Source organism: Saccostrea echinata, unplaced genomic scaffold (assembly GCF_033153115.1).
Source record: "Saccostrea echinata isolate AGI-Se365-2 ecotype Australia unplaced genomic scaffold, CSIRO_AGI_Sech_v1 ptg000025l, whole genome shotgun sequence".
NCBI lineage: Eukaryota > Metazoa > Mollusca > Bivalvia > Ostreida > Ostreidae > Saccostrea > Saccostrea echinata.
The window spans coordinates 17791150-17819032 of NW_026889774.1; the positions used below are offsets into that span (position 1 = coordinate 17791150).

General features: G+C 35.2%; 1 protein-coding gene across 1 annotated transcript in view; it reads right to left on the bottom strand.

Moving 5' to 3' along the window:
• LOC133192071 (influenza virus NS1A-binding protein homolog A-like) overlaps positions 1 to 27883 on the bottom strand; it is a 204720-nt gene that overhangs the window by 114805 nt on the left and 62032 nt on the right. The window contains exons 5-7 of the mRNA XM_061327915.1: positions 19667 to 19785; positions 19145 to 19261; positions 3949 to 4090 (exon numbers count right to left, since the gene is read on the bottom strand). Coding sequence (XP_061183899.1) covers positions 3949 to 4090; positions 19145 to 19261; positions 19667 to 19785 — 378 coding nt within the window. The remainder of the gene's footprint in view (positions 1 to 3948; positions 4091 to 19144; positions 19262 to 19666; positions 19786 to 27883) is intronic.

Below are 27883 nucleotides of genomic sequence, written 5' to 3' on the forward strand. Positions count from 1 at the left end.
ACATCAGAATCTCTGATCCAGGGGTCATGAAATTCACAAATTTGGAAAAGGCATCCTTGCTTATCATAACCATGTATTTGTTTAAATAATACCCAGGAGAAGAGAAGAAGCTTTTCAAAGAAATAATGCACTTTCACTATATGATCTATATAGCTCCGCCCTAGCACCAGAACCCCTGACCCAGGGGCCATGAATTTCACAATTTTGGTAGAGTCACTCTTGCTCATCATAACTATGTATTCGATTTGTTTCAATAATACCCAGGAGTAGAGAAGAAGATTTTCAAAGAAATAATGCACTTTCACTATATGATCTATATAGCCCCGCCCTAGCACCAGAACCCCTCACCCTGGGGCTATGAATTTCACAATTTTGGTAGAGTTACTCTTGCTTATCATAACTATGTATTCAATTTGTTTCAATAATACCCAGGAGTAGAGAAGAAGATTTTCAAAGAATTAATGCATTTTCATTATATAATCAAAAGAGCCCCGCCCTAGCACCAGAACCCCTGACCCAGGGGCCATGAATTTCACAATTTTGGTAGAGTCACTCTTGCTTATCATAACTATGTATTCAATTTGTTTCAATAATACCCAGGAGTAGAGAAGAAGATTTTCAAAGAAATAATGCATTTTCACTATATGATCTATATAGCCCCGCCCTAGCACCAGAACCCCTCACCCTGGGGCTATGAATTTCACAATTTTGGTAGAGTTACTCTTGATTATCATAACTATGTATTCAATTTGTTTCAATAATACCCAGGAGTAGAGAAGAAGATTTTCAAAGAAATAATGCACTTTCACTATATCTTCTATATAGCCCCGCCCTAACACCAGAACCCCTGACCCAGGGGCCATGAATTTCACAATTTTGGTAGAGTTACCCTTGCTTATCATAACTATGTATTCAATTTGTTTCAATAATACCCAGGAGTAGAGAAGAAGATTTTCAAAGAAATAATGCACTTTCACTATATGATCTATATAGCCCCGCCCTAGCACCAGAACCCCTGACCCTGGGGCCATGAATTTCACAATTTTGGTAGAGTTACTCTTGCTTATCATAACTATGTATTCAATTTGTTTCAATAATACCCAGGAGTAGAGAAGAAGATTTTCAAAGAATTAATGCATTTTCATTATATAATCAAAAGAGCCCCGCCCTAGCACCAGAACCCCTGACCCAGGGACCATGAATTTCACAATTTTGGTAGAGTCACTTTTGCTTATCATAACTATGTATTCAATTTGTTTCAATAATACCCAGGAGTAGAGAAAAAGATTTTCAAAGAAATAATGCACTTTCACTAAATGATCTATATAGCCCCGCCCTATCACCAGAACCCCTCACCCTGGGGCTATGAATTTCACAATTTTGGTAGAGTCACCCTTGCTTATCATAACTATGTATTCAATTTGTTTCAATAATACCCAGGAGTAGAGAAGAAGATTTTCAAAGAAATAATGCACTTTCACTATATCTTCTATATAGCCCCGCCCTAACACCAGAACCCCTGACCCTGGGGCCATGAATTTCACAATTTTGGTAGAGTCACCCTTGCCTATCATAACTATGTATTCAATTTGTTTCAATAATACCCAGGAGTAGAGAAGAAGATTTTCAAAGAAATAATGCACTTTCACTCTATGATCTATATAGCCCTGCCCTAGCACCAGAACCCCTGACCCTGGGGCCATGAATTTCACAATTTTGGTAGAGGGCTCAATGCTTATTACAATCATGCCAACAGTTTGACTGCTTGATGTCCAGGAGTAAAGAAGAAGATTTTTAAAGATTGCATTAATTTTGATGGTTTTGGCCCCACCCCTCAGGCCCCAGGGGGGCAGGGGCCACGAATTTCACAATTTTTGTTCCCCTTCACCCATAGATGCTATATGCCAAAATTGGTTGAAATTGGTTCACTGGTTCCAGAGAAGAAGCTGAAAATGACTCAGGTGACCTAAAAAGAAGGCACCCATACTTTTTCCACATAAGATAAACGACGCTCCGGAGACAAAGGACTCGGGTTGTGATGGTCACCATGCTAATTCTGGGAAGGGATATCCTTATCCACCCATCCTATTGCCGAGAATTGGTCATTTCTAACATATAGTCTGTTCTTGTTATAAAAAATAACTTGAATGGTAAAAATATAAGACTCGGAAAATCTCTTAGCTTCTGTGAACAGACTGCTACAGAGCATGTCACATGACCGCCTGGATCACATGATTCACGCATGGGTGGAACAATGGTAGATGAGCATTAAAATCAGAGAGGACTACTTTAAAAAATAATGAACACTGAAACCCCATTTTATTTCTTTTAAGGAGGTTATTCAATTAGTTCGCCAACTTTTTGATCACCCCTCATTTGTCCATAGGACATGAATGTTTTGCCTGCAGCTAATTAGAAATGCAACAAAGGAAAGGTCAAGGTAAAATATGTTGATGCAATTGAATAGTTTTCATTAATATGTATATTTAGCATATTAATTTTGATTTTAAAAAATATAGCTATTCAACTATATTCATATTCATTGATAGTTTTACCCAATCAAAATGCTCAATGGCGGAATGTTTGAAGAATATTGAGTCTGTGAATAACTATGACGTCAAAACATTTTGAATGTAGTTTCAGATGGGTTAAATGATCAAAGTCTAAATTGTGATACAGGTCAGAGATTATCAATGCTCATGGGCCTCTCATAATGCAACATGACTAAAATTTTGAAAACATCCAGATATATGATTCTGTAATAGGAAAAACTGTTTCTAAAATTTACTAACCAGGTATCATCTCGTACCCGGTCACTACAAAACTATGTAGCAAATTTACATCAACAATGACTTCATTATATATTCATATGTCTATGGTGAGTAACATTGTTTCTTCCCGCTATGTTTCATCACTCCTGTACAGTGTCTATTATGATGTCACATTATGTTACGTATATTGTTTTGTGAGCATTTCGTGCAGTAATAACATACAGACAGGTTTGAAGAAATTTAGTAAGAGGAGAAAAAGGGTTCCATAATGTGTAACTCCATATCAACCATGTATTGATTTTCAAGTGACCATGTATAAGTATTACACCCCTTTTAGAGGTGGGGTAATCCCCATTACAAAGTTAAAGTCTGGTTAAGTATGATATACTTTTTCTGGCAGTGACCTTGAACTTGCCAGAATGACCTTGTATCAGTTCTCTGGACATAAACAATCTCTGTACCAAGTGTGAACTTCCAATGATTCTTCATTACAAAAATACAGCCCAGACAAGAGTTAAATACATTTCTATCAAGGACCTTGCACATGGCAGAATGATCATAATTCTAGGTCAAGAAACATCCTTTGGATATAAACAATCTCTGGCCAAGCCAAGCTTCCAATGATTCTCCATAACAAAGTTAAAGCCTGGACAAAAATTTTATACTTTTCTGACAGTGACCTTGAACTTGCTTAAATCACCTTGGGTCAAGTTCATGACATATTCTCAGGTCGTAAGCAATCTCTGTACTAAGTATTAACTTCTAATGATTCTTCACTACAAAGTTATAAATCCAACAAGATTGCGCAGACAGATAGACAGAACTGTAGGAAGAGTAGTGTCTCGAATTAAGTTCACATACTTGTCATGTTTAGTAACCATTCTAACACCATCGGTCAAAATCAACCTATACACAGAATCATGTACCTTGGTGTGGACAATGTTTGCATCAAAGTTTACCACCTGCAGACAAAAGCTGTGGGAAGTAGAGAATTTTGAATTTGTCAGCATTTTTTTAAAAATTTTCTTAGAGTAAAGTAGTAACATTTTCAAATATTATTTACAAATAGATGACAACCAGACACCTAACCAATGCAGAAGCTCTTCTAGTCTCTGACCAAGACAACTCAAATTTACGAATGGATGACAGTTCCATATTATTTCCAAGTAAAATGCACCTTTCATTTGATGCGTTGCAATGATACTCCACTCTTTCCTTGAAACAGGTCCACTTGGGTTAATACTAAACTTTCTGACTTGTCCAATGCTGCCATTTGAAATATGCATGTCTGTTCCCTCCTTTGTTTTTGTGGCAATCATCTTAGAAAAAAACACATTCAAATTATATCATATATAAAAATCATAATGACCTGAGCATGTTAATGTGGAAATTTCTGTCTATCTCAAAGTCCACTGGTCCAAGGAAAAATGTCATGAGATCAAGAGTTTGAGTTTTCAAGTGTCTAGAATTTTCCAGTTGGTTGAGAGGTTTTAATAAGTCTAACTGGATGTTGTGATTTTCATTCATTTCCAGTGTTAATCTTGCACTCTTGCTTTTACAACTATACTTCTTTGTATTTTACATGTAAATATACAGATATGCTTTTTTTTAAAAATGAAGAAAGAAAAAAAAATGTATACTGTCATTAAATTAGGGCTGTCCAGTAAAATTATAGACAAGTTGTCTTGAGTGAAAAACAATCAACACTGAATTCCAAATTTCCCTACTCTTTAGTACATTTTTCATCAATATTCATAGCAAATTTAAATTTAAATTTTTCAAAAAAGTTATATGGATTTTTATGCTATGTATGGTATTTCCTCAACCAGAAAAGTGTCTAAAGCAACATTACATTTCATCTTTGCTCTCAAAAGTTTGACAAGTTCCATTAAATTCCTGGAATTTCACTGATTCAAACAATCAAGTGCCCCCATAAAAACTCGAGGGACAGATCTTGCAAGTAAAATGAACCTTCTGAAGACTTGTATTAGTTACTTATGGAAGGTACCTGTCATTGAACTAAATAGGCAGTCTTTCTTTGATGGTGTGCAGTATAGACAGGCACCAAAATGATTATTTCAATTTCAAGGTAAAGGTGTTAATTATGTAATGCTTGAGTACATTACTCTTCTGCGTATCAAGAGTAAATTACAAAAGATTATGCATAGCAGAACTGCATTATGACTTTGAGGGATAAGGGCTTTGAGAGATTGAGAGATCAAGAGTAAATATGCTTAGTTATAGATGGAAACAAGAGGCCTATGAGGCACATGGCTCACCTGAGCACACTGGCTAGGAAGAAGCAGAAATCAGTTCAGTATTGAAAAGTTTTAGAGGGGCCTGGACACAGATTTGAAGTTATTATTTTCTCATATTTTCTGTATAATATCATGACTAATATGTTGTTATAGCATTTCACAAGGAAATATAATAAAAGCATGTTCAGAAACTTCTTTTATCTGGAAATTGTTGAAACTATGAATTTTGGGATGCATTTGATTAACACATCCTTACACTTTCACAAAGTATCCTTAATACTTAACAAAAGTAGAAATTTTGTTGTGTTTTAATGAAAAATATTAAATCTATAATTCAGAAAATTCAGGGCAGAAATGTGAGAAAGCAAAACCAACTCATCGATATTGTCAGTCCGTGCTCGGTGATGTGTGCAGAGTTGAACAATTTGAACACACCCGGTGAAACGTAAACATTAACAATAACAGGACTTGTGCCTTGTTTACAAAAACAGATGTTTGATGTGATGTAAAGAATGTGTTGTCATTGAACTCTAAGAATATTCATGTAAGTTCAATTCATTAAACTGCTTTTATTTTTTTAATAAGCATAAATTTAAAATGTAAACAACGCAACTGTGTCCAGGCCCCTTTAAGAGGGGTGGGGTGGGGGCAAACTTAAATTTACACTACCTCAGGATGTTTCTATATCAACATTACTATTCATGGCTTTGCTGTTCTTAAACAGAAGATTTTTAAAGATTTTTTTTCCTATGTACTCCTATGTAAAACACTTGAGTGCTCATTGTGGCCCCACCCTACCCACTGTAAATTTGAACAAATTTGAATATACACTACCTGAGGATGCTTCTATAATAATATGACGAATCATGGCTTTGCTGTTCTTGAGTTTATCAGGTAATGCACATGTCAAATGTAAATACCACCTCTCAATAAAAAAGTTATTAGCAATGCTAGGGTTATTAACGCAAGAATCTGCATCCTAGATGCAGCAAAATTACTTGGGACGCAAGGTTCTTAAAAACGATGCGTCCGTGGACTCATGAGTGGATGTGTCCTCATCAGCGAGAAAATTTGGGTGCTTTCGAAAACAGAAAATTTAGATGTTAGGATTTGTCTAAAAAATATTTAATCAAAACCTTCCTGTAACTTTCATAAAGTTTATCCAAGAAACAACTTTTCTTGTACTTATTTCTCTTTTTTTTTTAAACAGGGATTGATTATAAGATATTTCATGTTTATTAGTCCATAGTCATAATAGTGTAGCATGCCAAACTCCCACAGCCGTAAACACATTGCAGCCTTTTTTCAAAATCACTTTTGAATCTTGAGTTTTATCTAGAAACCATAATTACTGCTTGTATTCACAATGGGGATTGATTATCTCATGAATTTCACCCAGTGCAGACAACAGACAGGATTAGTTACGCCTCATTGCACATGACACCTGTGATTGTATACAGTCAACTTTTGGGTACTAGTTGATTATGCAACAGTTAATTTTAGCTTTATAAAAACCAAGTTTACTAAATATTTCGAAAAAGCTGCCATAATTAAAGTTGTTATTTAACATCTTATTGATCTCAAGAAACGTTATTTTGTTTGAGTCTTGTGTTCTAAATGAGCTAGAAGCATAACACATATTCAGGGGTAAGTGTTTTCATTCAGCAAGTAAACAAGAGCTCTTCATGCGTGTTATTAAAATAAACTTACTATAAATAATAAACCTAGCTACATTAGATGCTAATATTCTTTAGAATCGGGTTCTTGAAGTTTTCTGTGCTTTATTTCCAAATTATTTACTGACAATTTTCCCTTTTATTTCATTTGTTTTCAAATTTGGATAAACCAGTCTACTTAACAGGGAAAAAAAGATAACCTTTTCTTCTTTTGATATAAAAACAAACAATAAAGTCAGAAAATAAAACAAAACTTTAAACATAGACTATTCACAGCCATTAAGTACATGCCTTTTACATTCAACTTGTGTGTTTACAATTATGTAACCTCTCCCTCGATAGCGCGTGGCAAAGGAGGTCACCGGGGATCAATCGACGTGCGAACCAGCGACCTAAGGTCATACACAAAACAAACCATAGAATGGCCATTCCAAATACATTTTGTAAACTAAGTGATGAGTGGATAAAAATGTTGAATCTTTCAGATTATTTCATAATATCTTTGATTAAGTTGCTTATCGTACATTTCAATTTATATTTTATTCGCTGAATTACAAGAAAGTTGCATATTTATTTTTATAAATATTGTATTTCTCGATATCGAGATAATTGTGCTTTGTGGAAAATTACTTTAAAATCATTTCGAATCTTTCATATGATTTCATCTTACTGTTTATCACTCGCTCGTTTTAATCAGCTAGTCTTAACTGACTTCAAATTCAATGCATTTTGAATGCCGAAAAGACCACTTTGTTTACGTACTAAAGAAACAGTTTATTTATCTCTCTAATGTTATTATTTAACGAGTTGCTATTTCTTTCATAAACATTAAACAGCATGTATATAATTATCATGATAATTGTACGTAGAGGTCACATTTTTAATTGTCAGGAAAATCGAAAATAAAATTAACTACTTTTGAATTTGTATTATTTTCTTCCTAACTTACAATATTTTTGCATACAAAATACTAAGTCGGACGCAAGTAACCTAAATATTTCACTTGTATTTGAAAGTTCTATTGAGCGTTGAATGAATTTAAAAAGTATACAAAAAAAAAACTTCCTATGCAGTTTTCTTTGGGAATCAATAGGCTTAGACTCACGCAATGAGAAGCCATACATTTCAAACTTGTGACCTCTTGGTCAGTGCATGTGAAGATTAGTGTTTGGAAAAACGAAATATGTTTTATAAATGATTTGACAGGTTAAGATTTGTTCTCATTCCAAATTAAATACAAACACAAACCCGTTATTTTCTTTGTTATTTTATACTGTCAGTTATATTAGATAAATTGTTTTAAAAATGTGTTGTTTAGGAAGATTAATCTTATGCATTTGTTTTATTTCATCTAATAAACTGAATTTACCCATGATAAATTACTGGTACATGCATGTAAGTATGCGTAAATGTGGTTTTATTTGTTTATGTGGAAGAGCACCCAAAATAAATGCACTTCGAACTCTGGAATTTCCCTATTTTACTGTTTAAATTATAGGTCCGCTCAGCTGATGAGTTGTTTTAATAACGGTAATAAATTATATTCAAGTCCTGGCCAGCGATCGATACGGTTGGTGATATTGCAATTAAACAGGTACTAAGATACTAACGGGTATATATATTTTCACCTAGTATGTTTTCATCGAGTGTTTTCATAAGAAGTAAATTGCTGGAGAATATCATGTTCTCCCTGATCACATCGATAGCACGTAGAAACAGCGGTATATGAACACACGCTTTTGTGTAAAAAGCAAACGTGTAAATCAAAAGGATGGGGGAAAAAAAATGATGGAATAAAACATTTCTCTAATAACTGAAATTATTGTCTTTAGACAGATAAAAATAAATGAATATCCGCCTGACAATATAACGAAGGATTTTGGGTTTAACCCCGAGTATACAATAGCAATGATGTGTACATGTACATGCAGAATACCACTTTTTTTATCCTTCATCCATGTGTTCCTCCTTAACGGAAAAAATTATCAGTAAATTATATTATACCGAAGTTGAAATATGACGAACTTTTTTATTTCTTAAAATTAACAGCAATTATCAGACTTTTCTCATATATCACTGTAAAAATGATCTAAAAACTAAAACCGTCTGGTTTGACTTTGTCAACGCATTTTAGATCGGGTTCAAGATTTTTATTAAATGTCTGGAGTATTTCGCTTATTCTGCAAGTCTTTATAATGAAAAAACACTGGCAGATTTAGAGGAGGTTCAGGGGGCCTGCCCCCTTTTTGTATCCAAAATATACTAGGGATGGCAATTTGTAACCGGTTAATCGATTAATCGGTCAGAATGATGGTAATCGGTTAGAAAATCCGTAATCGGTTAATCGGAAAAAAATATAATATATTTAAATTTGAACGCAATTTTCTTAAAATTCATTTTTAGAAAGGAAACTTCAACACATAAGAGTTGATCATTTACGGTTTTTACACACCTAATAATTAAGCTTGTCAGGAGGTAATTATGGCTTTCTGGATTGAGATCACGGCTAATTGGTCAGTTTGTGGTGAGTTAATTACTGATTTTAAAAACATCAAATCGTTTAACCAGACTATCCTGTAATCCTTTAATGATATTCAATAAAACAACGTAGAGCTAATTAGTTTGCCTTTCTTTTGCCGTTATCTTTTAAATTATAGTATTAGAAAAAGATTGGACAGTGAAAGTTCAGGCATAGTTGTGATTATGGTGTCAATGCAGATTGAACTTGTGTGTGCACTGGAAAATTATCTGCGTCTGTTTTCTCAAGCAAAATTCATGTTTTTCTTATAATTTTTCTTGTCTATTGAAATTGAAATAAAAGATAGGTACATATTAAGTTTCCTAATGGAGATAATAAACAGAATATTCCTAACTTCTAGCGTCTTTATATCAGTCTTCTTGTGTATATGAAAGAGCTACTTGAAAATATAGAATGTCAAAAAATGTGTATAATATTAGGATTAACCGATTAATCGGTCGGAACGTCTTGCGGTTAACCGATTAGCAATTCTGTAATCGATTGCCATCCCTAAAATATACACAAGATTTAATAAATCAATTTAATAAATAAATTTTTTATGTGGCTTTTGGCCCCTTCCCCGACCCAAAACTGGTCAGGCCCCCTTTTCAAGATTCCTGTATCTGCCACTGAAAAACAATGTGTTGTTCTCCTAGATGTTGGTATCTGAATTATATTTTAATTAAACATCCTGTCTAATATATCATGTGCGCCCATAATAGGATGATTATTTGTTTTTTTAAATAAAGTGGTTCTTACAAATGTTAAAAAAAAACCTTATAAACGGCTAAATAATTATTTAATTCATCTAGAACAAATGTTAGTTTAGTTCTTTGCTTACATAATCTAACTTTTATAAATCAACACGAAAGTCGTGCGATCATATACAAATACTCAGAAGCAATCTTTCATATTTAATGAATGTATAGGTGAATAAATTTCCTCTCATCACTATACGTATACCCCCATCCCCGAAATAAATAGAATGTTTTCCTTGGCAGTCAGTTATGTAAGTAGAAGTAAGGATGGAGCTTTACAGAAGCAGGTGATGAATTCCGAGAGAAAGGCACTGCCTATTTTATATACATGTACATTCCTAGGGACCTGGTTTTCTGAACCGATGTCACTGTTTTTCAAAGACCTAGCTAGAAATTCTCTCTCTCTCTCTCTCTCTCTCTTTGAAATGCAGGCCCATTGATTGTAAAAAATGACAAAATAATTTCAATTTTTAATAAGTATCTCATCTCTCAAGCCAAAGGCTCAAGTAAGCTTTTCTGTTCATAATTCTTCATCTTTGTTTGCTTTCTTGGTGTATATAAGCATTATCATCGTTGTAAATTTTTCTCATTTTTATCTTATCAAGAACCACTGGGCCATAACAACGAAAATTAACATAGAATATTTTTGGTAAAGTTTAGTTCAAATGAAGGGTCACATCCTCTTTTAACGGATACATGTAGTAAAAATTAGATGGGGTCGAGGCGCGGATCAAGGAAATTTTTTTCCATGGGGGGGGGGGGGGGGGGGGGGGGGGGGAATCCAACCTATTTCGTGTGTGTGTGTGGGGGGGGATCCAACCTATTTCGTGTGTGTGTTTGGGGGGGGGGGGGTTTCGTTGACTTTTAAAGCTTCATACCTAAGACTTTTCATACCATTTTAACACAGATCCGCGTTTTCGAGGAAGGGTCCGCGTTTTCTAGGGGGGGGGGGGTTTCCATGGTCACTTTTACCTGGATTAGTATATACATTTAACTGCCCCCCCAACCCCCTCTAGATCCGCCCATGGGGTCATTTGAAAATAGTATTCTCAAGAACCCTGGACTAGAATGAGAAAATTTCCAACATAGCATACGTTCATTTTTTTTTTCAAATATTGATTCCAGGGAGAAGGAGTGTTCATAATTTAACATAGGAATTCATATATCCCCCCAAACGAAGTGTGTGGGTTCGGGGAGGGGGTGTTTTGAGTGTTTTGGAATCACACAGTCCATCTGCCTAGCTGTCCGTCTGTACGTGATAGTTTGCCCAGGATATAACTTTGTTATGGAAGGTCATACTTGGTACAAGGATTACTAATGATCCAAGGGTGTGTCATGGTTTTGATCCAACATCATTCCGGCAAGTTCAAGGTCACTTGAAAAAATAGCAAAGTTTTGTCTGACCCATTTATTTGTTATAGAGAGTCACTGGAAGCTCATACTTGATACAGGAATTGCTTATGACAAAAGGGTTTGCCATGACCTTCATCCAAGGTTATTCCTGTAAGTTCAAGGTCATTGACAGAAACGTGTAAGATTACTGTATGTGCTATAATTTTGGAAGCTCATACTTGGAACAAAGATTGCTTATGATCCACCGATTTGAGATAACATAGTACTAGACTGGCAGAAGAAGTGGCCTGGATTATAAATTTATAAGGGGTGGGAGGAACACAGGATACTTTTTCTCAGATTGATAGAGATGGGTTTGTCCTGACCTTGAACAAAGGTTTTTCCGGCAAGTTCAAGGTCACTGGCAGATAAATATTAATTTTTAGCTCACCTGAGCCGAAGGCTCAAGTGAGCTTTTCTGATCACTTTTTGTCCGTCGTCCGTCCGTCCGTCTGTAAACTTTTCACATTTTCGACTTCTTCTCAAGAACCACTGGGCCAAATTCAACCAAACTTGCCACAAAGTATCCTTGGGTGAAGGGGATTCAAGTTTGTTCAAATGAAGGGCCACGCCCCCTTTCAAGGGGAGATAATTAGGAATTAGTGAAAAAATAATGGCATCATTTAAAAATCTTCTTCTCAAGAACCACTGGGCCAGGAAAGATGAAACTTATGTGGAAACATCCTCAGGTAGTGTAGATTCAAGTTTGTTCAAATCATGACCCCTGGGGGTAGGGTGGGGCCACAATGGGAGATCAAAGTTTTACATAGAAATATATAGGAAAATATCTTTAAAAATCTTCTTCTTTAGAACAGCAAAGCCATGATTGGTCATATTTATATGAAAGCATCCTCAGGTAGTGCAGATTCAAGTTTGTTCAAATCATGACCCCCGGGGTTAGGGTGGGGCCACAATGGGGGATCAAAGTTTTACATAGAAATATATAAGAAAATATTTTAAAAAATCTTCTTCTTAAGAACAGCAAAGCCATGATTGGTCATAATTATATGGAAGCATCCTCAGGTAGTGCATATTCAAGTTTGTTCAAATCATGACCCTCGGGGGTAGGGTGGGGCCACAATGTAGGATCAAAGTTTTACATAGAAATATATAGGAAAATATTTTAAAAAATCTTCTACTTAAGAACAGCAAAGCCATGATTGGTCATATTTATATGGAAGCATCCTCAGGTAGTAAAGATTCAAGTTTGTTCAAATCATGACCCCAGGGGGTAGGGTGGGGCCACAATGGGGGATCAAAGTTTTACATAGAAATATATAGGAAAATATCTTTAAAAATCTTCTTCTTAAGAACAGCAAAGCCATGATTGGTCATATTTATATGGAGGCATCCTCAGGTAGTTTAGGTTCAAGTTTGTTCAAATCATGACCCCCAGGGGTAGGAAGGGGCCACAATGGGGGATCAAAATTTTACATAGAAATATATAAGAAAATATTTTTAAAAATCTTCTTCTTAAGAACAGCAAAGCCATGATTGGTCATATTTATATGGAGGCATCCTCAGGTAGTTTAGGTTCAAGTTTGTTCAAATCATGACCCCCAGGGGTAGGAAGGGGCCACAATGGGGGATCAAAATTTTACATAGAAATATATAGGAAAATAATTTTTAAAAATCTTCTTCTTAAGAACAGCAAAGCCATGATTGGTCATATTTATATGGAAGCATCCTCAGGTAGTGCAGATTCAAGTTTGTTTAAATCATGACCCCCGGGGGTACGGTGGGGCCACAATGGGGGATCAAAGTTTTACATAGAAATATATAGGAAAATATCTTTAAAAATCTTCTTCTTTAGAACAGCAAAGCCATGATTGGTCATATTTATATGGAAGCATCCTCAGGTAGTGCAGATTCAAGTCTGTTTAAATCATTACCCCCGGGTAACGGTGGGGCCACAATGGGGGATCAAAGTTTTACATAGAAATATATAGGAAAATATCTTTAAAAATCTTCTTCTTTAGAACAGCAAAGCCATGATTGGTCATATTTATATGGAAGCATCCTCAGGTAGTGCAGATTCAAGTTTGTTCAAATCATGACCCCAGGGGGTAGGGTGGGGCCACAATGGGGGATCAAAGTTTTACATAGAATTATATAAGAAAATATCTTTAAAAATCTTCTTCTTAAGAACAGAAAAGCCATGATTGGTCATATTTATATGGAAGCATCCTCAGGTAGTTTAGGCTCAAGTTTTTTCAAATCATGACCCCCGGGGTTAGGGTGGGGCCACAATGGGGGATCAAATTTTTACATAGAAATATAAAGGATAATATTTTAAAAAATCTTCTTCTTAAGAACAGCAAAACCATGATTGGTCATATTTATATGGAAGCATCCTCAGGTAGTGCAGATTCAAGTTTGTTTAAATCATGACCCCTGGGGGTAGGGTGGGGCCACAATGGTGGATCAAAGTTTTACATAGAAATACACAGGAAAAAATCTTTTTCTCAAGAAAAGAAAAGCCATGATTAGTAAAATTGATATGGAGGCATCCTTGGGTAGTGTAGAATGAAATTTGTTCAAATGAGAGACCCCGGGGGTAGGGTGGGGCCACAATGGGGGATCAAATTTTTACAAATGAATATATGGGAAAAAATCTTCTGCTCAGGAACAGCAATGCCATTTGTTATATTGATATGAAAGCATCATCAGGTAGTTTAAAATTCAAATCCCTCCCCTCCCCCCCATTAACTTTTCAATTCTAAACTGATTTTTGCTTCTTTTTTTTCCCCTAGCCAATGTGCTCAGGTGAGCAATGTGGCCCATGGGCCTCTTGTTTTCCCATGCTGTAACTTTGTAATATAAAATCACTGGAAGCTTTTACTTGATACAGAGATTGCTTATGATCCAAGGATGGTGTTTTGACCTTGATCCAAGGTCTTTCTGGCAAGTTCAAGGTCACTGACAGAAAAGTGCAATATTCTTTTTAAGGAATATCTTTGTCTTTGAGTATCACTGGAAGCTCATAATTTGTTCAAAGGTTGTTTTTGACCTTAACATAGTCATTTAGGCAAGTTCAAGGTCACTGATTTAATAAGTGTAAAATTCAAAAATGTACAGTCGCCCACTTGGCGCAGTGGTAAGAGTGTCTGCTCTAGAGTCGTGGATTAAGGAGTTAATCCTTACGTCGCAGGTTCGAATCCCACTGTGGGACGCAGAGACCGATCCTTCAGATGAGACCGTATAAACTGAGGTCCCGTCTGGCAGTAGGTGCTGGCACGAAAAAGATCCCTCACTGTTCAATGGCCATGAGTGCCGAGTATAGGTCAAAATTTGCAGATCTCCATCGGCAAATGGTGGCATCTCCATATGATTGAAAAATTCTCGAGAGGGACGTTAAACAACATACAAACAAACAAACAAAAAAGTCTATAATTTTCTAATAGAAAAAATTGCATGCATTGACTTAAATTCGAGGTCACTTAGAATATGATGTTTTGGATGAATAGTCTGAAAGAATATGCGACTGTGAATTTTTTCTGTAGGTGACATACAGGTGGTGTTTGCTCTTAACCAGCTGCAGAATGTGTCATAGCTTGACGCAAGGTTATTTGGACAAGTTCAAGTTCACTGACAGGGGAATTTTACATTCTTTTACTGTCTTTCTACTGTTGAAACATTGAAAGTTGATGCCTCCTACAGGATTGTTTATAACCTTAAAATGTTGCATGACCTTGACTCAAGGTCGCAATGTTTTGTCCGGAGCTCCGACGGAAGACCTATTCGTTGCATTGCAATGAGCTCGGCTCTAGTTTTTTTATTCTTATTGGATGATTTATAATTCTAACATATTTGTTGCACTCCTGACCAAAAGCATTGGGGCCTCTAAAGTAGAATTGTGAAGTGAAAATTACATAAGAACTTGTTCTGTTGTTTCAGTGAAGTTGAGGAGGAATTTTTTAGTGTGTTTATTTTTAACATTCATTAAAAAATCACAAAAAAGACAAAAACACATCTGAATTGGTAAAATTGAAAAAGGAAGGATTTTAAAAATAAAACTGTCAATAATTTAGTATTCAATTATACAAAAAGATCATTATTAATTAATGAATACTTCTAAGCATGAATAGAAGTGTTTTCGTCACACAAATTGAATCTTTAAAAAAATGTATTGCACTCCCGACCATAGAAATATAGATCTGAAGCACAGACAGATCCTGTAATTGATAAATCGTTTTGGTAAAAATGTTCTTTGCGTCTTTATTTTCCAAAATAAAAATCAGAAAATCATATAATGATAATAGTTTTTTCACGCTTGGGAGCAAAACATCAAATGTTGGACTCCTGACATTATTGGGTATGCACATATACTTGACTCTCAATAATGCTGCTTGTGATTTATATAACATTTTAAAGTTTTAAAATGTATATGTTATTGTTTTACACTTCGAAAATTCTTTTTTGTCTTAATTTTCTTTCAGAATTTTACAATTGATGTTTTTTTGGCAACACTACATTTTTTTCTGTTGCACTCCTGACATGGTTGACATTTTTTTTAAAAATCAGCCATGACCACAACTTGATTAAACAAGAGTTACTACAGTCCACATTTAAAGCTCAATACTTTGAATATTATCAGGAAAGTCTTTATTTTCAACATAAAGCATTATTATTTATTTCACAGATCTCCAAAAAATATTGAAATTTCAAAATGTCACAAAAAGGTGTTGCACTTCTGACAATTTTAGCATCATTTTTAGGCATAACTTTTTTGTTAATTGAGATATCAACAAGATATTTGGCAGGTAATTAGACACTGTCTAAAGACAAGTGCTGAGACATAGAAATCTATTTTCATTGCCTGTATTTTTAGTGTGGGTTGATAAATATGCGTTTGGTCATTTTTTTTTAATTCACCCATATCTTGAATAGATTCTTTAAAATTGAAATCTAAAAACTTGGATGTAGATGATAAATTCTCACCTAATTATGTATAAGTGCATAAGCTTTCATAAAAATATCCTAATTAAATGGTTTCTTTATAACTAAGCAAAATGCAAATTTAAGAAGTGTCATGCCAAGGTCAAAGGAAAGGTCAAGGTCAAATGCAGTTGAATAGATCTCACAAATACATATCAGCATTTCAAGTTTGATAAGCCCGCATGGCGCAGTGGTTAAAGCGTCTGCTCTAGAGTCGCGGAGTGGTTAGAGCGTCTGCTCTAGAGTCACGGAGTAAGGAGTTGATCCTAACATCGCGGGTTCGAATCCCACTGTGGGACGTGGAGACCGGTCCTTCGGATGAGACCATATAAACCGAGGTCCCGTGTCGCAGTAGGTGCTGGCACGAAAAAGATCCCTCACTGCTCAATGGCCGTAAGTGCCGAGTATAGAACAAAATTTGCAGCTCTCCACCAGCAAATGATTGGCGTCTCCAAATGAGTGAAAAATTCTCGAGAGGGACGTTAAACAACATACAAACAAACAAACAAACAAGTTTGATAAAAATATCTTGAATGGTTCTTTAAAACTGAGCAAAACATTAATTTAAGAAAAATGAGGTCAAGGTCAAAGGAAAGGTAAAGGTCAAAAAATGTTGCTGCAATTGAATAGCTTACATATGTTATTTCAGCATGTATAAGAATATGAAGTTTGAAACTAATTTAAGGAAGTGAGGTCAAGGTCAAAGGAAAGATAAAAAATGTTGATGCAGTTGAATATTTTACTTCAAGTTTTATCAGTAAATAAAGTTTGATTACAGTATCTTGAATGGTTTATTCAAAACTGAGCTAAACACTAATCTAAGGAAAGTGAGGTCAAGGTCAAAGGAAAGGTCAAGGTAAAAAATAGTTGATGTCGTTGAATAGCTCTCATCAATATGTATCAGCTTATGAAGTTTGATAAAAATATCTTAGTTTCTTGAAATGAGCTACAGGCAAAGTGCGACGGAAGGACAGAAGGACGGAAGGATGAAAAGATGGAAGAATGAAGGTGGACATGACAAACTCTAAATGCCCCGGCCATTTTCATGGGGGGCATAACAAGAGGCCCATGGGTCACATCGCTCACCTGAGCACATTGGCAAGGCAAAAGCACAAATCAGTTCAGTATTGAAAAGATTGGGGGGGGGGGGGGGGGGGGGGGGCTTGAATTTTAAACTACCTGATGATGCTTCCATGTCAATATATAATTTGTTTTAACAAATGGCTTTGTTGTACTTGAGAAGATTTTTAAAAAAAATTCCCATATATTCCTCTGTAAAAATTTGATCCCCCATTGTGGCTCCTCCCTATGCCAGGGGTCATCATTTGAACAAACTTGAATCTACACTACCTGAGGATGCTTCCATATCAATATGACTAAACATAGCTTTTCTGTTCTTGAGAAGAAATTTTTTTCTATACGTTCCTATGTAAAACTTTCAATCTGTTTATTTGGCCCCACCCTACCCTTGGGGGTCATCATTTGAACAAAATTGAATTTACACTACCTGAGGATGCTTCCATATCAAAATGACTAAACATGATTTTCAGTTCTTGAGAAGAAGATATTTTCCTATATGTTCCTATGTAAAATTTTCGATCCCCCATTATGGCCCATCCCTGTCCCCAGGGGTCATCATTTTAACAAACTTGAATCTACACTACCTGAGGATGCTTCCATATCAAAATGACTAATCATGGCTTTGCAGTTCTTCATCAGAACATATCTTCCTATATATTTCTATTTCAGACTTTTATCCTCCATTGTGGCCCCACCCTACCCCCGGGGGTCATGATTTGAACAAATTTGAACCTACACTACCTGAGGATACTTCCACATAAATATGATCAATCAGGGCTTTGCTGTTCTTGAGAAGAAGATATTTAAAGATTTTTCCTATATATTTCTATGTAAAACTTTGATCCTCCATTGTGGCCCCGCCCTACCCCCGGGGGTCATGATTTGAACAAACTTGAACCTACACTACCTGAGGATGCTTCCATATAAATATGACTCATTATGGCTTTGCTGTTCTTGAGAAGAAGATTTTTAAAGGTTTTTCCTATATATTTCTATGTAAAACTTTGATCCTCCATTGTGGCCCCGCCCTACCCCCGGGGGTCATGATTTGAACAAACTTGAATCTACACTACCTGAGGATGCATCCACATGAGTTTCATCTTCCCTGGCTTTGTGGTTCTTGAGAAGAAGATTTTTAAAAGATGCTACTAATTTTTCACTAATTCTTCATCATCTCCCCTTGAAAGAGGGCGTGGCCCTTCATTTGAATAAACTTGAACCTCCTTCACAGGATACTTTGTGGCAAGTTTGGTTGACATTGGCCCAGTGGTTCTTGAGAAGAAGTCGAAAATGTGAAAAGTTTACAGACGGACGGACGGACAGACAGACGGACAGACGGACTACAGACAAAATGTGATCAGAAAAGTTCACTTGAGCCTTCGGCTCAGGTGAGCTAAAAACAGTGCCATGACCCACTCTATTCAAAAATTGTGGTTATAGCATTATATTTACACAGTTAACTGACCATGTTGTCATTTTGGTGTGGGAATTGTAATCAGTTTGGCAGTCACAGCATTCAGGTATTGTCTATTTTGCAGGCATATGGCAATGAACATTAAATAAACTCAAGAGCAACTTGAATTTCTGAGAAATATATATTTCCTGATTTTTTTTATCTGTGGTCATGTGGGCTGGGCTACTCTCCCATCTTCTTGGAGAACAGAGGAACGGACAGACTACTATAAGGCACCCATAAATCTTTGTAGGTCCCTAATGATTTTAGAAGTATTATGCTTTCGTTGGTTGTTCCTACCTTCTTCTTGTTCTTTTTGTAATCCTGTACAATACCATCTTGATCTTTCACTACCTCATCACTGACATCCTTGAAATCTGTTAAACTGTTGTCAGTATTTAAATTCAGAACATTCACCTGAAAATAATGAGGGTTTGATAAAATTTTAAAATGCCATACTCATTACTGTAAACCAACTTTTATTCGCATGTGAGAAATATTCGCGAGTTTCGCTATCTGCTTTAACTCGCGAATATTAATCGTCGCGAACCATTTATTTTGCTTTGTATTCGTAGAGAATGTTTCCTCTGTCACGAAAATTAATCGTCGCGGATTGATTTCAAACTGACGAATCGCGAATAAAAGTTGACGCGAAAAATAGTTGGTTTACAGTATATGTTAGTAGTACTCATACAACTAACAGCTTTCAAAAATATTTGTCACCCCCCAAAAATTATAAACAGAAATGGCAATATGTTCTTGATCATTAGAGCCATGTTTCAACTACAGACAGAGAGGCAATTCCAAATTTGTTTATCTTACTTGTTCTGTCAGATCTTCAATTCTTGGTTTCCTTGGATCAATATTTTCTCTTGCCCAGGCCAGAACTAACTCAAACATATGCTTGTCATTACTAGATTCTAATAAATCCTGGTCAGCTCCTGCAATATACACATAGAGTATAATACACTCAATAAATACAGCTACATGTACACCACAACTCTATAATTTAAAATTCACCACTCTTAAGGAGTTTCTGGAACATGACTTTCAGAAAAATGTCAAAATGTAATTTTATACAAGTATATAAATAAACTGTATAAATGGGACTTCCAACGACATGAATTTTACTTTATTAATTTTTTGGGGGTAAACTACTGATACTACTACTGATAAAAATTTGCCTGCCAGACATAAAGGAAACTAAAAGTATGTCCACAGGACATGAATACCTAATTTGTATATGTGTTGATAAATTCTCACCGAATAAAGTATCAGTGCATAACCTTACAAAAAAAATCAAGAATAGTTTCTTTGAAACTGTGCTAAACACAAAAATTGAGAAAAGTGGGGCAATGTCAAAGGAAATGCCAAAGTAAAAAATGTTGATGAAGTTGAATTGCTCTCCCAAATATTCATCAACATATGAAGTTAAATAAAAATATTTAGATTTATCTTAGCTAAAGTTGAGAAAAGTTAGGTCAAGGTAAAAGGAAATGTCAAGGTCAAAAATGTTGATGCAACTGAATAGCTCTCATCAATATGTATAAGCAAATAAAGTGATAAAATTATCTTGAATAGTTTCTTTGAAATTTAGCTTAACAAAAATCTGAAGTCAAGGTCATAGGAAAAGCCAAGGTCAAAAATTTTGATGCAGTCGAATAGCTCTCATCAATATGTATTAGCATAATAGCTTTGATTAAAATATCGAGAATAGTTTCTGTGAAACTGAGCTTAATGCCATATATTTTCAATATATGACCAACTTATCCCTAACATTTGTCCAGAAGAACTGAGCCCAGAGGACATGGCTTGAATTTTATATGAGGAAGCTACAGTCCCTGAAACGTTTTACTTTCCCATTTTTCCGTTCACTCACTGTTAGTTCAATGTGCATTCACCATCTGTTTTCTCCATTCACAGTTTTGCATTCAGTGTTCACCGTGCGCTCGCGTTCACCATTCACAAAGCGTTCAGCTCTCTGTTCGTTCACTTTGCGTTCACCTTCCGTTCAGCATTCACTCATCGTTCAGTCTTCACTGCCATTCAGAACTCCGAAGTGAAAGGACTTATCTTTTTGTAAGTAAGGATTTACAGGTTTTGAAATTTAATAATTAACATACTGCGATCGTGTTTTAAGAATCATTATTTCATGGGGAAAAATTAACTACAAATATTTTTGTTTATTATTATAACTTAGCTTTTAAGTTATTTCTTAATTTTCTCTGGAAAATAAATGTCGTTCTAAGTATGTACCTATGTAGAACAATGCTGAAAAATGAATTTAAATATGGGCAATATACAGATACTTCAAGCACTGCAAAATTTTGTTGTTATGTTAAAGACGACAAATCGTTAATGGAGAGATGATAATCCACGTCAATTAATTTACCAACTGCAGCAAAATTACAAAAATATTTATTTTTAACACTTTCTTTAATTACTATCAAAATAAATATTAGAACTAGTTTTGAGAATTATAAATAGTACTGCGGATATCCAGTTAATCAAATATCTTTGGAGCGAATAAAATTGATAGAGTAGTTTAAAAATATTTATTTAACAAGAGGCCCAAGGGCCTTAACGGTCACCTGAGTATAATTCAACAATTTAGAGGATCCATAGAGTATAAAATGAACTGAAAGCAAGAAAAATAGGATGATCAGGATCAACAAAATAATTAGTCTAGCATTCAGTAACAGTTCTTAAATTAGGTTCTAATCTGTTCCCCATTTATCACAATCACCATACAGTATATTAACAAACTATCAGTGCTTCTATGTAATGGATATATGCCGAATACTGTTCTATATGTAAAATCATCAGACTGTTTGAGGCCCGATAGGGCTGAAAACAGTCTGATAATTTTACATTTAGAATTGAACGAGGCATATATCTTACTTAAAACATTGCTATTTAAATGTCCAAAAGTTACCTTGAGGAGTCCGATAATTACACAATAGGAGTTCAGGCATCAATCGTGTTCTACCTGAAACCATCTAATAAATAGACAAAAGAAAGGCGAAAGTTTTTTTTCTTTAGATAGTAAAATCAGTGAGTGAACTCTTTTGTTTCATTCATTCAATGGCAGTCGTTTGGCTTAGCAAGAACTATGGACAGTGGTCAGGTGAAGAAGGATTTTTTTTATGATTCGGAATATTTTTTTATTAAGTCGTTTGACATTGATACAGATACAGTGTTGGATGATATCTTCAAAATACATTTAAGGTAAAAATGCGGATTTTTATCTAAAATTTTGATTGGATGATATAATGAAAATCTTGGGTTTTAAAAGTGTGGTCATTGGCGAACAAACTTCGTTAAATGAAGAAATTCGCAGACTGGTTCTTTATCAGAAATGGATTTAAATTGGCTTATTCACAGTGCTGTATCGAAAACGTTTTGCAAAAAACCGAATGGAAAGTGTTACTTTTGAGGAAGGTTAAAACTCCAATTTCTTCTTGGGTTTGCTATTTTTAACAATTTCCTCGAGTTCCCTTTCCCTGAATTTTTTCTCCCTAACTTTTTTTTTCTGGTTTCTGGACAAATTAAACCTTGATCTCACTCTAGTTGTTGTTTTTTAACTACTGTCTGATTTTGTTATCACTGCCGTCGAATAATATATTATTGGAATGCTAATTTTTATTATCGGATGGCTACAGCTAAATTTTTAGACTGCAAGAACAAAGGCATGACGTCACAGCAATGTTTTAAACTATTTTAATTCCTTGTTAAAAAGTCTTACATTGGCCTCTCTTGGTCTTTGATGAACCTTTAATAAGACAAGTTATTTTTGTCTCATTTTTATTTATTTATTACTTAAAAGTCTAACTGATCATTAAAACTATGAAAGTACTTTTTGTATTATACAATAAAAATTCTTGCATAATTCTCTTATTCTATTAACCTTTCAAGTACATTATTTACAGTGATTAATTATCAAAAGTAAATGGCAAAGGGGAATAACTCCTCTCAGAAGAATACAAATTAATAGAGCCCTGGCCAGGACCAGAACACTTGACCAAATGGTCCAGATGTTCAAAAATCAGGTAAAAAATACCCTTCCTTATTAAATCATTTACTCTTTTTGCCTCTGATATGCCCAGGTGCAGAGAAGATTTTTAAAGAAATAATGAATTTTTACTACAGATTCACTTAAGAAATAAACAACAATGTTAAAAAGTTCTCTGGGAAATGAACTTGGTTGGTCACGTGATCAAATCCTGTGAAGCCCGAAGGACTTCTCAGAAGATTTGATCACATACCAACCAAGTTCATTTCCTAGTGAACGTTTTAACATTGTTGTTTATTACTTTTATTTACATTCGAGACAAATATTCTGAATAGAACTGCATTTATTACATGAACGGCCCGCCGTATTGCTGTGTTGTGACGCGCAATGACCTAGAAGCTGTTTGGTCTTGAGAGTTCGCCTCGCTCCAACATTTGAATACTTACATTGATGTTCAGCAGTCCAGTTCAGGAAATATCTGTTCATAATGAAAATACAATGATCGCTACTGGGAATAATCTTACTATTACTGTATATGAGTTCTATATATATGAAGTCAAAATCGGTGCTATCGTCTTCAGTTTACATACCTTCAAAGGAATTTCGGGTTAAAAAGGTAAGCGTCATTTTAGGCTAATTAGAAACATTCTTCACACCGAAGAAAGATCTAATGATCCATTTATTGAACGAAAAAAAATATATGTTTCAATAATTTTATCTTTTTCATCACTTTAACTGCTTAGAAGTTCCGAAACCAGTGTCACTGTGACAGAAATAATTATGTAGACAAGATATAGTCTTGCTGTGTGATTCGGTCACGCCATGACCTCTGACCCCCTAATAAGTTCATACAGAATTGAACATATTTTCTCTTCAATAGGTTCATCTAAGAAAAATATTTGCAAATGTAAATAATATATTATCAATAGAGCCCCCCTCCCCACTGAGAAACACCAGAGCCTCTGACCCTGGGACCAGAAGTTTGCTCATTATAAGTAATCACTTTGTTTATCTGCTTAACACTAAGGAGCAGACAGGATTATTAAATAGAATTAATGCATTTTCACTATATTATCAAGAGCCCCACCCTTACGCCAGCACATCTGACCCAGGGCTCATGCAATTCACTACTCTGGAAGAAGCACTCTTGCTCATCATAACTATACACATAGCTTCTTTGCTTTTTAACCAGAATCAGAAAGGAATATTTTCAAAGAAATTTTGCTTTTTCACTATATAATCAATAGAGCCCCCCCCTTTTCACCAGAGCCCTTGACCCTGGGGCCATGAAATTCACAATTTTGGAAGAAACATCCTTGCATATCATAACAATGTACATAGTTTGTTTAAATAATACCCCGGGGCAGAGAAGAAGATTTTCAAAGAAATAAATCACCTTCACTATAGGATCTATATAGCCCCACCATAGCACCAGAACCGCAGTCCCTGGGGCCATGAATTTCACAATTTTGGAAAAGGCATCCTTGCTTATCATAACAATGTACTTAGTTTGTTTAAATAATACCCAGGAGAAGAGAAGATGATTTTCAAAGAAATAATGCATTTTCACTTTATAATAAATAGAGCCCCGACCTAACACCAGAACACCTGAACCAGGGGCCATGAAATTCACAATTTTGGAAGAGGCATCATTGCTTATCATAACTATGTAGTTAGTTTATTTAAATAATACCCAGGAGTAGAGAAGAAGATTTTTAAAGAAATAATGCATTTTCACTATCTGATTTATATAGCCCCGCCCTAACACCAGAACCCCTGTCCCTGGGGCCATGAAATTCACAATTTCGGAAAAGGCACTCTTGCTCATCATAACTATGTACTTAGTTAATTTATTTAATACCTAGGAGCAGAGAAGAAGATTTTCAAAGAAATAATGCATTTTCACTATATGATCAATAGAGCCCCGCCCTAACACCAGAACCCCTGACCCTGGGGCCATGAAATTCACAATTTTGGAAGAAACATCCTTGCATATCATAACAATGTACATAGTTTGTTTAAATAATACCCCGGGGCAGAGAAGAAGATTTTCAAAGAAATAAATCACCTTCACTATAGGATCTATATAGCCCCACCATAGCACCAGAACCGCAGTCCCTGGGGCCATGAATTTCACAATTTTGGAAAAGGCATCCTTGCTTATCATAACAATGTACTTAGTTTGTTTAAATAATACCCAGGAGAAGAGAAGATGATTTTCAAAGAAATAATGCATTTTCACTTTATAATAAATAGAGCCCCGACCTAACACCAGAACACCTGAACCAGGGGCCATGAAATTCACAATTTTGGAAGAGGCATCATTGCTTATCATAACTATGTAGTTAGTTTATTTAAATAATACCCAGGAGTAGAGAAGAAGATTTTTAAAGAAATAATGCATTTTCACTATCTGATTTATATAGCCCCGCCCTAACACCAGAACCCCTGTCCCTGGGGCCATGAAATTCACAATTTTGGAAAAGGCACTCTTGCTCATCATAACTATGTACTTAGTTAATTTATTTAATACCTAGGAGCAGAGAAGAAGATTTTCAAAGAAATAATGCATTTTCACTATATGATCAATAGAGCCCCGCCCTAACACCAGAACTCCTGACCCTGGGGCCATGAAATTCACAATTTTGGATAAGGCACTCTTGCTCTTCATAACTATGTTCTTAGTTAATTTGTTTAATACCCAGGAGCAGAGAAGAAGATTTTCAAAGAAATAATGCATTTTCACTTTATAATCAATAAAGCCCCGCCCTAACACCTGAACCCCTGACCCTGGGGACATGAAATTCACAATTTTGGAAGAGGCACTCTTGCTCATCATAACTATGTACCTAGTTAGTTTATTGAATTCCCAGGAGTAGAGAAGAAGATTTTCAAAGAAATAATGCATTTTCACTATATAATTAATAGAGCCCCATCCTAACACCAGAACCCCTGACCCTGGAGCCATTGAAATTCACAATTTTGGAAGAGGCACTCTTGCTCATCATAACTACCGTATATACTCGCCTATAAGTCGGTCCGCCTATAAGTCAGTTGTGATTTTTGAGGTTATTTTGGAGAGATTTGCCATTGACCCGCCTATAAGTCGGTAAAACTTTTTGCCAGAATCGGTGGACAATTTCAAATCAATGCTCTAATGTTTTAACATGTTTCAAAGAATATTTTGAGAAATTACGCCGATATTTTATTTCTTTTTTTCTTCTCTTATAAATCTTATATCAATACTCTAATGTATTTACCTGTGTTCAAATAATATGTTAGGATATGGCATCGGTAATTGATATTTTCATTTTTCAACAAACCAACCCACTACCATTTGAGTTTTCTTTTTATACTGTAAATCCCTTTTGTCTTGTATATTTTATACACCGATCTCGATCATAGGCGGATCTCGGTGTCTTTGGAATGGTGATGAACTATGTAACGAGTCTAGCAACATTTTGATGATATTTAATTAGGAGGTACTCAATGTCCAAACCATATCTATCGTTTTTAATAACGCTATGTTTGATCTGTTATTGGCAATTATTGTCTCTTAATTAACTGTAACGTTATCCCTTACCTGACACAGTGTTTATTTAGTGGCACGCGCAGAAAATTGTGTACCACACATGGGAAGCATTTTCATAAACAATCGAGTTTTAATAGACTCCAGAATAATATTCTCAATTATATTTTAAGAATATTATATCTGTTTTCAAAAACATTGCAGACGGTACATATAATTATACATTAATCAGTTAATGCTGAACGTATTATATCGGGTTCGCAATTCAATTTTACCAATAAACGATATAGATTTACAGTAAGTCACAAGTCAATTAAAGGAATATTTTTGTTAATAATTAATTAAATAAATAATATACACTTAAGATCAAAATAAAATCATTAAAACATGTAAATACTTGTACTTTATACATAATCTTAGAATACATAAATAATATAATACGTTCAGACATTTCTTAACAATAATCGTCGAAGTTATGTAAAAAATACTACATTTTGCCGTCCAGAAAAGTACCAAGCCTTTGATGACTCCCCTATAAGTCGGACATAGAGTTTTGGACCAAAAGTTAACTCCCAAAAAACCGACTTATAGGCGAGTATATACGGTATGCACTAAGTTAGTTTATTTAATACCCAGAAGCAGAGAAGAAGATTTTCAAAGAAATAATGCACTTTCACTATATGATCTATATAGCCCCACCCTAGCACCAGAACTCCTGACCCTGGGGCCATGAAATTCACAATTTTGGAAGAGGCACTCTTGCTCTCCATAACTATGTACTTAGTTAATTTATTTTATACCCAGGGGTAGAGAAGAAGATTTTCATAGAAATAATGCACTTTCACTACATGATTTATATAGCCCCACCCTAGCATCAGAACCTCTGACCTGGGGACATGAATTTCACAATTTTTGAAGAGGCTCTCTTGCTCATCATAACTATGTACCTAGTTAGTTTATTTAATACCCAGGAGCAGAGAAGAAGATTTTCAAAAGAATTAATGCATTTTCACTATATAATCAATAGAGCCCCGCCCTAACACCAGAACCCCTGACCCTGGGGCCATGAAATTCACAATTTTGGAAGAGGCACTCTTGCTCATCATAACTATGTACCTATTTAGTTTATTGAATACCCAGGAGCAGAGAAGAAGATTTTCAAAGAAATAATGCACTTTCACTATATGATCTATATAGCCCCACCCTAGCACCAGAACCCCTGATCCTGGGGCCATGAATTTCACAATTTTGGTAGAGGGCTCAATGCTTATTACAATTATACCAACAGTCTGACTGCTTCATGTCCAGGAGTAAAGAAGAAGATTTTTAAAGATTGCATTAATTTTGAAGGTTTTAGCCCCACCCCTCAGGCCCCAGGGGGGGGGGGGGGGGGCAGGGACCATGAAATTCATAACTTTTGTTCCCCTTCATCCATAGATGCTATATGCCAAATTTGGTTGAAATTAGTTCAGTGGTTTCAGAGAAGAAGCTAAAAATG